Source organism: Apostichopus japonicus, chromosome 2 (assembly GCF_037975245.1).
Source record: "Apostichopus japonicus isolate 1M-3 chromosome 2, ASM3797524v1, whole genome shotgun sequence".
Lineage (NCBI taxonomy): Eukaryota > Metazoa > Echinodermata > Holothuroidea > Aspidochirotida > Stichopodidae > Apostichopus > Apostichopus japonicus.
In genome coordinates, this window is record NC_092562.1 from 9805078 (window position 1) to 9819143 (window position 14066).

At 36.7% G+C, this 14066-nt stretch overlaps 1 protein-coding gene across 3 annotated transcripts in view; it reads left to right on the forward strand.

Annotated features, from left to right (window-relative positions):
• Positions 1-1894: 1894 nt before the first annotated feature.
• LOC139977249 (metalloendopeptidase OMA1, mitochondrial-like) overlaps positions 1895-14066 on the forward strand; it is a 33148-nt gene continuing 20976 nt past the window's right edge. For 2 of the 3 annotated variants that reach the window (XR_011796496.1, XM_071986520.1), the window contains exons 1-8: positions 1895-2028; positions 4847-5216; positions 6390-6618; positions 8142-8315; positions 9466-9573; positions 10311-10439; positions 11391-11465; positions 13560-13700. Coding sequence is in view for 2 of the 3 variants with exons in the window: in XM_071986520.1 (XP_071842621.1) it covers positions 4864-5216; positions 6390-6618; positions 8142-8315; positions 9466-9573; positions 10311-10439; positions 11391-11465; positions 13560-13700 (1209 nt within the window). In the remaining variant the exon portion in view is untranslated. The remainder of the gene's footprint in view (positions 2029-4846; positions 5217-6389; positions 6619-8141; positions 8316-9465; positions 9574-10310; positions 10440-11390; positions 11466-13559; positions 13701-14066) is intronic. The other variant, XM_071986535.1, reaches the window with a different exon arrangement.

The following is a 14066-nucleotide window of genomic DNA, read 5'->3' on the forward strand; positions in this document are numbered from 1 at the left end:
TGTTTGTAGTGGACCTTGTTGCCCTATACACAGACCATATTGGATCAGTTTCTCTAATGCAAGACAAAACCTCAATGGGAAAACGAGATTTTATGGTCTCAAATGACGTGTTTATTTATAATGTGTGTACAAATCTCTCAAGAACACAAATTGCGTTGAATCTCATCCAAGGAGTCTCTTTTGTTTATATGAAGTTAAAAGAACATATTTTGGTTGAGTTATTAGAAAATATTGAAAACCGGAATAGGTACAGAAACATTTTATTGCTCTCAGTTGTTTGTTTATTTATTTATTTAATTTCCTTTATCTTAAAAGTGTGCCTAAATTATGTCCGTTGCTAGCAAGTGAAGTTTTCTTCCTGTCGCTACAAAATGCAGACAGTACTGAAAGGTGATACCTTGTTATCTTTTTTCTAGACCTGAGATGACCATCGCTGTTATATACACTGTACGGTTGTGGGTATTGACCGTAGCTGTATGTATTGACTGTACACTAGTGCAAGGGCGGCGGAACCGGGGGGGCACAGGGGGCACGTGCCCCCCCCCCACTTTTCCTCAGGTTAAAAATGTGCCCTTTTTCTACATAAAAATTGAGGTGTCTCAAGAGGTGTCGCAAGAGGACAGGGAACCAGAATAAACACTCGGGAAGGGCCGTTTCCGGCCATCTGAGGGGTTTGTAAAACCAAAAATTTTCTTGTACGCTCCGCGCCAACCGATGGTGGCGCTCCGCTCAGATAGTCGTGCATATATACAACTTTGCAAATCCTGGCTACGCCCCTGACTTTTAAGGAATTTCTGTGGGTCAAACTCAAAGCTATTTCGAATGGAAACAAATTGGTTAAGATATTAACAAGAAATAAACTCTAATTCGGAAGATTCCTACATTAGCAACTAGCACGATTTCACCTCATTTTGTCTCAAAAGAAAACTTGTTCCTTGTTTCCCAATTTGCACATTGGATATTGCAGTGCTAGTATGCATATTTTCCTTGGGGGGGGGGGAGGTTGATGGAGTGATGTGTATACGCAAATAAGTTAATACAATAATCGTTATCAAGGGTACTAAATATAAGGCTGCATCAGTCCAATCGAATTTCTGCAAAGTGCCCTTTGATGTCGGTGCCCCCCCAGATTAAAAGTGCTTCCGCCGCCCTTGCACTAGTGTCTAATTACCGACGGTAGCAAGCTGTGTGTGTATTTTCTGGGATCGATGGTGGTGTCTAACACTTCTGTTACACCTCATTTGAAACTAGGTCAGATTACCGGCGTGAGACGTTTCTTTGTGCGCGAGTCTTCACACCCTTTTTAAGGCTGTAGCCCAGTTTTCCGAATGATAATTTGGTTAAACTGCTTTCAAACTCAAGTTTGCATCTGTTACCTTTGTTTCATCACTATATTAATCTGTCGTAGATTACGTCTTGATAAACCCGATTTTATCGACCTATACAGGGGCGTCGGAAGCTATTTTTGATTGGTACTGCAGATCAGAGTGTGGCCATCTATCATAATTATCGGGGGTCGTTTGGTAGGTCAAACCACGCTACGCGCCACCATGGTTGGCGCGTATCGTAATGGAGAAAATATTGACAAAATGCATCCCAGATTGCAGGAAATGGCACTTCCCGAGCTTGAAAACAAGACCCGATTAATCTTCTGAAACACATTTTTGAAGTATGTTTCATTTTGGTTCTTTTTTTTGCCATTTTTTTCTTACTTTTTTTTTTTGGCGCCGTGAATATTGGTCCGGCGTTCGACGGACCTGCCGCACCGGCTCCGACGCCCCTGCTATATTATTATCCTAAAGAACACTTGAACCTGACTCCAAGGGTTTCAATTGTTCCGCCTTCCTTTTGATGGACGAATAAAATATCAGTAGATGACGCATGCAAACTTACTGCGTGGTCAACCATTAGTATATGAGTTACATTTTCTGTTTCACTAACTGTGCACAACAATACGACGACTTGCATTTGGATTTGTGGGTTTCCGAGTTATATCTGGTGGTACTAATGTTGATGTTTGGTTTCATGGTATGGTTTTATCTTTTACGGTAGTCAAGTAGTTTCCCCATAACTAAGATTTCAGTTCCAGAACTTGCAGAAGCTTTTCTATGTAATGTGTCACATGTCACACTCACAGGTACCGTTTCTGCGAAAATCACTTGAATAGCATTCTTCTATGTAACTTGGGCCTACACGTGTCATCCCTATTAGGCTGTCTACCTAGGCTAATACTCTTATTGGTATTTATGAATGTGAAATTGCTTCTTTCAGACAGTTTGGAAATCGTTCCCGACACATTGACTTTGAGAAGTGGTTGGAGTCAAAGCAGTTGAGAATCTTGAAAGATTTAGTTACTCACATGCGTAGACTTAGGTCGAGGGACGAGGACTAGTAATGTAGCAAAGGTAGCTAAAGTAAGGTTTGCTTGGTTTTTGCTAGAGTAAGTTGACCAAACTTATACCAATAGTTTCATCAGTCTGCTTCAGTACAGTGGCCTTGATGTTAAGTTCACATTTGTTTTGGATAAAGTAGGGTTGGGCGATATTTGAGTTTTAACGTCATGATAAATAGTTAAAAAATTATCGCGATATTTCGATAATTATGATAATTTTTCCTTGTTGTTGTTTAGTGTATTCAACACGCTATAAACAACTGCCGATTTCCCACCGGTGTTTTCGCGCAGCGAACACACCAACCCCTGTTGCGTGGGGTCCAGGGGCCCGCCTTAGGGCCCCGGTTGGGTCAAGGGGTGGAACCCCTTGTGTGGGGTCCAGGGGGAGAAGGTCCCCGGAAAATTTTAGTATTTTTGCGTGTCTGGCGATAAAAAATTTGCAGTTGAGGTTTCAATATACTGACAACTTTTTTAATTTAAATTGTCACGAAGCTGATGAAAATTTAAAATGACAAGTTAGAGTAGCTATATTATGTGATAAAATGAAAAGAGATTTAATCTGTCTTACAATCTTTGAAAAGTTTAACTTACAAAACTGTCGATATTATGAAACAAACTATGTTCGGCAAAGCCCCGTTTCTAGACTGCCTAACAATGAACAGAGTGCACTATACGTACATCATTTTACAACTGCAGTGTTTACCCCTACTTAAATATCACGGTAGGCTACTGTACATGTGCTGCGAACTTCTCTGGTACCTTGCCAAACAACCCCCTGTCTAACACCTGTTTGTTAACATTTTTGGCACGTTTCCAAATACTTTTCATGGAGTAAACTATTTTGGCTCAACTCTAGAATTAATTAGGTCAGTCAGTAAAGGATCGGTAAAGTTATGCGAAATATTATCTTAGACGTTCAAGAAAAGTATATTCCCCGTAACATTAAGGTAAGTAAAACACCTCAAGCCAACCAACTCCTCCGCATGAACAAAACAATCTATTCCCCATGATACACGAGGCACAGTCTATACCATTCAGACATAGCATGATATCAAGGCCCCAATAGCTACAGTATGGCCATTTTTATGAAAGTAAACCTTTTAATCCCATATTTAAGGCCACTTGGCATGATTAACTAAATGCTAAATATTGTTACTACTGTATGTCCCTGTAGAAAACGTGAACTTCGCAAAATACAATTAGTTGTGTTTTTGTTGTTACGTACGATCCGTAACCGACGAAGTGGTTAGGCTATTTACTATACACTTAACTATGGTAGGATATTAATTTTTCCTTTTTTTTTGCGGACATTCTAGAAAATACTTTCTTTTCCCCCCGCTTAACACCAGATGTCGTATGGTTTATTCATAAATGGGTTTACTAGAGCCTTGTTTACATGACATAAGTTTCATTTAGCACGATATGCCAGTTTCGCGTGAATTTTTCGAAAGTATTTTGCTCGATCTTTCGTAAAATTTGAAAGGTGTACCAACTTACTGTACGTACACAATTGGTAATTTCTCTACTGATTTTCAGATTTTTTTTTTACGTATACAGTCAATGTTGTAAAGGACAGGTTTTTTACGAAGTTCAAAAGTCAGTATTAATGAAGTTGATAAACTTTATTTCTTTTCAACTTTCTTAACCATGGAATGCTAGAATAACATTTACACATAAACGGAGAAAGGATAATCGCATTTTTTCCACATTTATTTCAAATTTCTTACACAAGAATTATCGTCATTTGTTCAATCCTCAAAAAATATCGTCTTGAAAAAAATTTATTGCGATAATAATAATTTTAGATATATATCGCCCAACCCTAGGATAAAGACATATATAGTGTGAGTTTCAAAGTAATGGTGGGTTCAGTTATATGTGTTGGGAAGGAATGTTTAACACTTGAGCTTCAATTAATCCATGACACAAGAGGGTTTGAAACTTTTATGTAGCTAGTGTGTTTGTTGCTGGAATCATTTAAAAAACATGTAAACAAAATGTTCCAATCTTTCAGAATTGATTTGGGCAAGATGTTATTAAGAGTTCATACAAGTTCATTGACCTGCTAGTTAGACTATGTTAAAGGAAGTAATCTTCAGCAAATCTTCTTTGCAAATTAGCAATAATTAACTGCAAACTTCTTTGTGATATATTACCTGACAATTTTGGTTCATTAAACTTATAAATGTTTTCTTTAGAAACTAAATAATAAAGTAACCGCACACACTATGTTGATAAAATACATAATTTTTTAATTATATACACCATGAACACTGATACTAAATATTCTCCTCTCAGCTTGGAAGTTTGAAGTGTATCAAAATGTTGTTTTCAAATTTTTGATACACATGAAATTTCTCATTGAACAAACAATGAAGCAGTCTGCAAATTTATCACATAATTGGAAAAGACTATATCATTACTCGTGTCTTTCTTGTATAACTTCATTTTCAGCCCGGCACCGTCTCACAATGCTTATCATCGTCAGGGCTTTCCGTCACTCTTGTTCATTGGGCAGAGTTAACCAGCTGCACACTCGGTCAAAGCTGATTTCTAACATTCAACTTCATTGTAGATCTAGTATTGCTAAAGGAGCTATAATCAATGGTAATGTCAGAGGATTACAAACTTCTCAGACTTTATTGTCTGGAATCAGATGTCTCTCTCAAAGATCAATCCAACATCAACTCATCTTGATTAGAAGACAGCCACAGATATGCAGTATACGATGGTTTCACAGGAGCCGAAGACACCAAGCTCAGCCATTGCTGTTGCTGATGGTATTTAAGTCAATTGCAAAGATATCAGCAGTTATAAGTGGCAGGTAAACTTTTGTTTTCAGTTTACTTCAGTATTCAAAATTTTAAACTTATTAACTTTTTTGAGTATTGTAAATAATAAAATTAAGTAGGACCATAAACTAGCAAATTTATACACAACAGAGAAATTATTAGCTATAGCAGGATAACGTAACACCATCAACCTTAAGGATATTGAATTGTATATCCTTCGAACAACCATGTTAATGTTCTAACAACACTTTCTCATAGTTTCCAATTGACATTGTACAATATAAGTATACAGTACATGTTTATATGAACATAACATTTGACTTCATTAATATTCATGCATACATTTGTTTTGATACTATGTTCACTAAACAGACTTTGTCAACATGATAACCGATTCCTGGTGCCTTCTTTTATATGTTGCTGCATTAGTCAATAGATAAACCTCTTCATTTTGGTGTGCACAATTTCATGAATATTAACATGACAAACATGTTTCAGCATCAGAACCACTAAACGTTTTTGTTTTCCTATTACTTGTATTTTGTTGTGAAAAGAAACATGAAATGAAATTGAAATGAAATATCAGTTTTCATTATTTCTTCAAGTTGACCAGAAAGTAATTTGCTACCTAAATATTAAGTGTTTATATATTAAGTGTAAATATTAAGTGTGTGGAACCTGAACTGTGTTGCAAATTTGCTTCAGAAATGGCTATGATTTTGTTGTACATTTTTAGTTTGCTGTATTTTTTAGAGCTGAACAAAACGCCAACGAGCTAGGTATTGGTCAGAGGGGGCAAGAATGGTCTGTAGGGGCACTTTCGACACTATCAAAGTGGAGCGCAACCACAGGTTTCCGCAGAGCGTACAGAATTTTTCAGTAAAGATACTCCCTAGATCGCCAGAAATGACCCTTTCCGGGCCTTGCTAATTTGCAGATAAACGAAGAATAAATAGCCGTTAGAGCATTTTGTCAGAAAATTACACCAACATAATGTGACAAATGTCAATATGTAGATGAGAGCGCAATAAAAAAGTCAATAATCGCGAATAAGTAAAAAGTGGCAAAAAGCTGAAAAGGGCACCAGCAGTCCATTTGAGTCCGTCAGGGGGGCATCCGCCCCCCTGACTGTATAGACACTCCGCCACTGATTATATGGTTTACTGATAAAAAAAAAGTATATTTTTTATTTCTTCTTATTTCAGAGCATTCAGGAAGTGGAGGACGTCTCTACCCCAACATCGATCTGAATCAATAACTGAAACTGTTAAGAGAAACGTCTGGAAGATTGCTGGAGCAGTTGCGAGTCTATTTGGATTAGGTCTTGTCTATTACTACTCTCATATAGAACAGACACCGATCACTAACCGTAAAAGATTCTTGGCACTCAATAGCAAACAACTAGCAGATGTAATTGAAGTAGAATATGAACAGGTTAGCCATTTTCCTTCTTTTTCTATTTTGTTTCTTTTGTGAATTATTTAACAGTTGAAAATTCTTACAATTCTGCATCACATTTTGGATGGTACCGTACATTTAACTTGTTAAATTCATATTAAATTTCCCGAGAAATTTACAAACTGGCTGGATGCGAAGGAAAAAGGAGGTTGGAAAACAGGTAGTGGTGAGAAATTGCCATAACGGTGACTAAACTCATGATTAATATGCCCCTGACAGGTCACCTTGTACCCTATGCGGAGTTTGTAGTTACATCTGTTACATTTATCTTGAGGCTGTTTGCTTATGAGATACCTTAAAAGGATATTCTGGTGGCTGAAGTTGATTGCTTTAGGAAAATTGCTGAAAGTTATCTGAATCTTTAGGTGAAAACCACATCCTCATAACATTTTGTATCGCGATGAAACAATTTAAAAAAAACAATTCTCACCAGAAAATCCTTGCAGTAATGTTTAGTTATGTTCATCCTTGCAGTCTACACAGGAGGTAAAATGAGGTGGTTGAACCAGGGATGCGTTATTTAGATGGATACAACGGTTTCGTTAAACCTCTAAAATCATTTCAATAGATTGTTGAAACTCATTAATCACTTTTGACAATTTATTCAGTTGATTGACAGTTCTTTAGTTGGTCTTTTCAACTCCCCAGCATAACCCCCCCCCCACCTCTCCTTATCAATCATTTATATTTACACCTAACATAAAATCGAACGATACCTTCAACAGTTAACGATGCTTTGAAGCATCTGTAGTTTCCAACATATGTTACAGCTACATATGATATTAAAGTAAAAGGGTCAACATTATTAATTAAACACCTCGTGGAAGGATAAACTTTGAGATGAATGCTAACAAAATAAGTCTAAACTTGGATGTTGTCCACAGAGATTACCGAAGATTCCCATCATTTCTATGATTTCTTATAACAGTATTGACAAACAGAAAGATGTAAAGAATCACATCCTTACATTGAACAATGAGTCGTTTCACGTCGAAAATGTTAATTTTGGATATTAAGAAAACGACGGGTAATAAAAATAAAGTATCGTAGAACCTGGTCTAGCAACTGCCTTTAAACTGCAGTAGACAACTCAAGGTATTGTGTCTGATTGTAATACGATTTTTGTGCAATCAAATTCTTGGGAACAAAACAATAAAGGAGCTGATCGTCCATAACAAGTGAGTCTCAAAGATAGCTGTCTTCGTTGTGTAAATAACACATCCCTGGGTGCAATGTTTTGATAAAACAGCCCTAAAGAAAGACTTGAATGAATATTTGTTTGATGAAAGGTGATGTTCATTAAGATGCAAATAGTAGTATGAATGCAAACAATATAGAAATATAGACACATTCATATGCAATGTGTACATAAATTCCACTTTTGTTTAATACTTGCTGTAATAATCCAATAAATTAAATGTGTTCTGGCATTTTGAAGGTAATTATTTCTCCTCTATCCTGTTCCTCGCATGTTCATATATTTCATTCTCCTTTCGCAGCATTTGAAGGACTTTGAAGGTCTGATACTTCCGACATCTCATCCTTTGCATGAGGTAGTCGAAAGGATAACCACCAGTCTACTGAAAGGGAACCAAGACTTACATCAAATCAGGGACAAGACCTGGACGATACATGTCGTCAATAAAGACATCAAGAATGCTTTCGTCCTCCCTGTAAGAATTGTTTTTTTTAAAGTTAAGAAATTTTCATTATTCAATATCAAAATGAGATGAAAAAAATTGACAGGAAATCTAGGTTTTTGTGATATCCTCACTCTGTCCAACACTTACCCCCTCCTCTTGGACAGTTATAGTAGTTGTGTTTTAAACAATCAAGCTACCACCAATTTAAACCTCTGTTTCCTTACACTGGAAGACATTCAGCAGAAAGCATGTTGCAAATGTGGCAGTATAACTTCAAACCTACTTCTTTGAGGTGCCTGACCACGTTTTTTTTTATTTCCTTTTTTTGAAAGGGGGAGGGGGTATCATAATGTACACAGTAGAAAATTTAGTGCATGTTATGTTGGTCTCCACATAAGTCTTTTTTCCACATAAATCCATGTGATATTTTGTGCTGAAGGGTCCATATCCCACAAGGGTCTCTATCCCTTAGGCAACTATATCCCTCAAACATCTATATCCCTCAGGGGTCTATATCCCTCAAGGGTCTATATCCCTCAAGGCTCTGTATCCTTCAAGCATCTATATCCCTCAAGGGTCTATATCCCTCAAGGGTCTGTATCCCTCAAAGGTCTATATCCCTCAGGGGTCTATATCCCTCAAGGCTCTGTATCCTTCAAGCATCTATATCCCTCAAGGGTCTGTATCCCTCAAAGGTCTATATCCCTCAAGGGTTGATATCCCTCAAGGGATAATATGAAAGATATCTCCCTGCGGATGAGATCAACAAGCACATATCAAGACTCCTTCGATCTTTGCAAGACTCATAAAGAGCTGGTCGTACAACAAGAAAAGTCACATTGCAGACAAATATGGGGGTTTACATGGCACATGTCATTAGCACACTTTTGTATACACGTGAGTCCTGGTCAACCTCTGCTAAAGCGGGAAAGAATACTCAACTGTTTCTACTTGAACTGCCTACATAAGTTGCAAATAATGACAGAGAACTGGATTTCTAAAGAACAGTTACATTGATGTTGTTTTGAAAGGGGGAGGGGGTATCATAATGTAAACATTTATATCCCTCAATGGTCTATTCCTCAAGATCTATATCCCTCAAACATGCTATCACCCAGAATAAAGATGCCTTGTCATTCTTAAATCAATATAAATCTTTTTCTTTTCTTTCGTCTGACAGAATGGTCACATATTTGTCTTTACTGGTTTATTCAAGTCCGTAACCAATGAACAACAGCTTGGGATTGTCCTTGCGCATGAAATATCTCACGTGGTCTTGAACCATTCGGTGAGTGAAATATATCCTTTGCTATCTCTGTAATATCCCCTTTTTTCTTTGTTTTTGGTCCTTTTTTAATATAAGCAGACCAGATGAGGAAGCAACAGAAATTTGCCTGACAACAAAACTAGCATTATTGGTTATTAACACCCTTATGCCAATTAGTTAGCTCATACCTAATGGGAATCCTCATCATATGTTCATCAATACAGTTACGAGCAATATTTATATCCTATCGTTTCGCTCTTCTCCCGACCCCTCCCTATCTCCATCTCTTTCAAAGATTATTAAACTAAAAGAAAGGAAAAAGTTTGACTTATTTACACCTGAAATGTTGATGCAGCAATGACATTCATACCGCTCTTTATTTTATAATTTTTTCAAAATAATTATTTCATATTTTTTCAAATTAAAAGAGAATATAGGTTCTTGTAGGTTTAACAATTACAATTACAAAACCACAAATATTACAGATATGCTGGTGTTTATTTACCAAAGAATACCCAACAATTAACATAGCTATTATCATCAAGATATATTTTAAGGTATTAAACAGCTTGAAAATTTAAAACATACTACAGAAAGAGCTATTTTCCTAGCCTTTTCAAGATTGCTTTCATATTGAAAAAAAGGTATCCAGTTAAAATATTTTGGGATATTATATTCAAATGTAATTTTTGATAATTTCCCAATTTTACTCTTTATAAAACACTGTTCTACTGTTTCTTGCATTTTTTTGGTTCCAGGCAGAGCAAATCAGCCTCTTTGAATTTTTAGACCTTTTCATGATCATCGTTCTCGGTGGGATATGGGCTATTTTACCCAACGACGGGTTGGCAATAGTCGCGACATGGTTCAAGAATAAAGTTGTCGAGGTAAGTTTGAAATGGAAAGGAAGGAAGAAATCATGCAGTGAGTGTGGCATCTTTGGTTTACTGTCTATCCCAGACAAAAAGATATGTATATCCATTCCATCAATAAAGTTTCAGCATGTGAACACTAACAACCTTTCTGGGGAATGCTCCTATACTATGTAGTGAAACAAACTAGTCAAGGTGTGTTCTCTGCGAACTCTATGACAGCTTTCTTTTCGTCTTCAAAAGGTGAAATTATCTAGAAAGTACCTGAAAACAGAAAAATTACAGCTGAATCTTATGTGCAAACTTGTCTGAAAAAGGTCATTGAGACACACATGCTTCAACTTTTAATGGTTTTATTTTTTTATTACTGTGCTTGTTTTGTTTTTTTTGTCTTTTTGTAACTTATGTATGTTGTGATCAAATAAGCCCTTAACATGATCAAATGATGGCATTTAATTTAGTTTCAACACTGTACTTAATATGCTACCTAAAGGAATATTTTGAGTTTTCACGTTTTGTATAGCGTTCTTGATATCTATGCAATTCTGAAAATGGTATGGTTTATGTACACCAAACTTGTCCATACATATAATTGGAATTGTGTAGCAAGGTGCTCACTTTGCACAGTATTTAATGATATGCGATACTGGATAAATTATTCCCTGTAACTCATGCATATGTAAGAGAGATACCTTAGAATGCGAAGGTACAGTTGAGGTATTCGTTGTACAGATGGTGGTTAGTTTAAAAAGTTGATGACTTTCTTCCATTTCCCTTAAATCCACTTTCAGATCTTTCACACGAACCTTACATTTTGTTTGTTTATTTTGCATCATTTCCTTGAGTAATTGTTTTATGTTGAATAGCTTTTTTTGTTGTTGTAATTTTAGCTACAAAGCTACTTTAAAACCATTCATTTATCATTTTAATTTATTCTCACAATTATATTTTCACTTTTAATTACAGCTGTTGCTCACAATGCCGTACAGTCGTCTCCTAGAAACAGAAGCAGATGAAGTTGGCTTGCAACTTGCTGCAAAGGTAACTATGGATTCCAATTGCTGGAATCCCCATTTTAACAACAACATTAATGTATTTCCCTGTAAGGTTATCTTGTTGTAAAGATGAACCTGTAATATTGGGAAGGTCATTTAAGGTCATCAGAGAAGTCTGAAAGCCTTGTAAACATGATATCTAAAGTGGGAAGTTTTAGCTGAATATTAAACTACATATGAGGATAGCTCATATCGAGTACCAATACCTTATTGTTTTTAGTGGATTTCAATGGTCATATCGTATCAGTGAAACAGAAGATTTTGTGGAAACCTTGTCAGTATGATATCTCCAGAAGGGGAACCTTCATATCTAACACTCCTAAAAGATACAGGTAATAACATCATCGAAACCTCAATGCATGTTTCATTTTGGGGTTTTTTCAATTCGTGGCTCCATAAACACTCCCCCCCCCCCCCCAACATGAACAATTGTTAGTCTACAGTCAGTCCCTCATATACAATTTTGGCCTGAGCTAGTTAGTATCAATTGCTGTACACTAGTGCTAAGTTAAAATTCATAAAAGATGTTGTTATATCTGTAGTCATTATGAGCTTCAGAGAGAACCTTGCTATCTTCAGTCTCGTCTTATCATTCTTGGCTCCATCAACACACACCCTACCCTTCCCCCACCCCCCCCCCAACATGAATAATTATTAATCTACATGAGTCCTCTCGTATACAATCCTGGCCTGAGCTAGTAAGTATTAATTGCTGTACACTAGTGCTAAGTTACAATTCAATAAAAGATGTTTTGATCTCTGTATTCATTGTGAGCTTCAGACAGAACCTTGCTCTTCAGTCTTATCTTATCATTCTTGGCTCCATAAACACACGCTACCCCCCCACTCCCCACATGAATAATTATTCATCTACAGTGAGTCCTTTCGTATACAACTTTGGCCTGAGCTAGTAAGTACCAATTGCTGTACACTAGTGCTAAGTTACAATTCAATAAAAGATGTTTTGATGTCTGTAGTCATTGTGAGCTTCAGACAGAACCTTGCTCTCTTCAGTCTTATCAAAGCCTATCCCAGTAAACATCTGCTCTGATGCTTTTATGACACAATTTTGCATGATGCTATCAGCAAAAAATGTTCAATTGTAGAGTATATAAAACAGATTGTACAGGTTGTTTTACCTGAAAATGAATGAAATTTCATTTCTACTTGTTTTCACGGAGATGGTGTCTACTGTACAACAATTCTGTAAAATTTCAGTTAGTAGTTAAATTTATGGATTATTTTGTAACTTTTGATCCATAACAGAGGCCCAAGCATTATACAATAGCCCCCCAGAATGAATCATGCGGGCAGTTACCACAGCCCCCCCCCTCTCTCACTGGCAGACAGATTAGTAAAAATGTATGTCTACTGAACAGTACATACAGTAAATATATAACATGTGTATGCATACAACCTAAACATTCAAAAATTCTTTACCATTATTTAAACAATGCAGAATATAGCACCATTATTGCATCTAAGCAACCTTTTCTTTACCCCTCCCTTTAGATCTCTTCCCAACCTGACTTAATATCTTAGCCACCACACCACACTCCCCCCCCCCCCAGGAACCCAAAAAGGTGATTTTGCCCCTGATTCATGAATGTAGGTTATGGTATTCACTAAGACTGATGCACTAAAAGACAATCTGTACACTTGTAAATGTGATTACAAGAAGTATTTCTTGTATACATGGATTTTGGCCCATTGAATTACTGAGATGTGTTTGTAAAGCAGAAATGTCAGGGAATGAGTAAAGCAAGTCGAACAATAGTATTTGCTAGTGTACAGCTGTAATACAGATTTAATAACTTAAGTTAAGAAAACAAAAAGTAAACAATAGCTTCTAGTTAACAATAAAATGTGTAAGGACAACAGTTGTCATAAGGTATTCAACTAATTTTGGTTATCTGCATTTTGCAAAAGTTCTCTTCCTTTTATTTGTCACTCTTTAGTTGAACTTTAGTTTCAGGTAGAAATCCCCTCACTCGGATGATTGTATTTTCTCTGAGTATCTCTGCTTAAAGGACCGTTTATCAGTGTATCTTCACGGTTTGTATCCGCTACTAATTTTCAGGCCTGTCTCGATGTGAGAGAAAGCCAAGTTTTCTGGGAAACTATGTCCAGGAACAGCCCAGACACAGAAGATTTGGTATTTCTTAGTACGCATCCTACCCACAGCCAACGAGCTAAACATCTGGAAGAACTCATACCTCAGGTACCTTGGGGCATTCATCCTCTCTCGGGGGGGGGGGAGGGAGGGGGATGTCTTCTCGTGTGCAATTTTAAATTTATTTCATCAGGTTATAGGTCATCAGTATGGCCTCCATAATTTTTAGTGTGCTAAATTTTGCTCAAAAATCCTGAATTTTACCTACCAGGAGATTCTGACTATTAAAATTACTGTGTAAAAGTAAGTTAGCTTGACGTTTCGATCATAGCAAGATCTTCTTCAGAGGCTAAATGACAAGTAACAGTAACAGAAGGGACAAAAAACATGCACAGAATACAGACAGGTTAATGAGCACGGTGAACAAAACATGTAACATGTGAGGGAAAATCCCTTGAGAGTTGCAGTAGAATA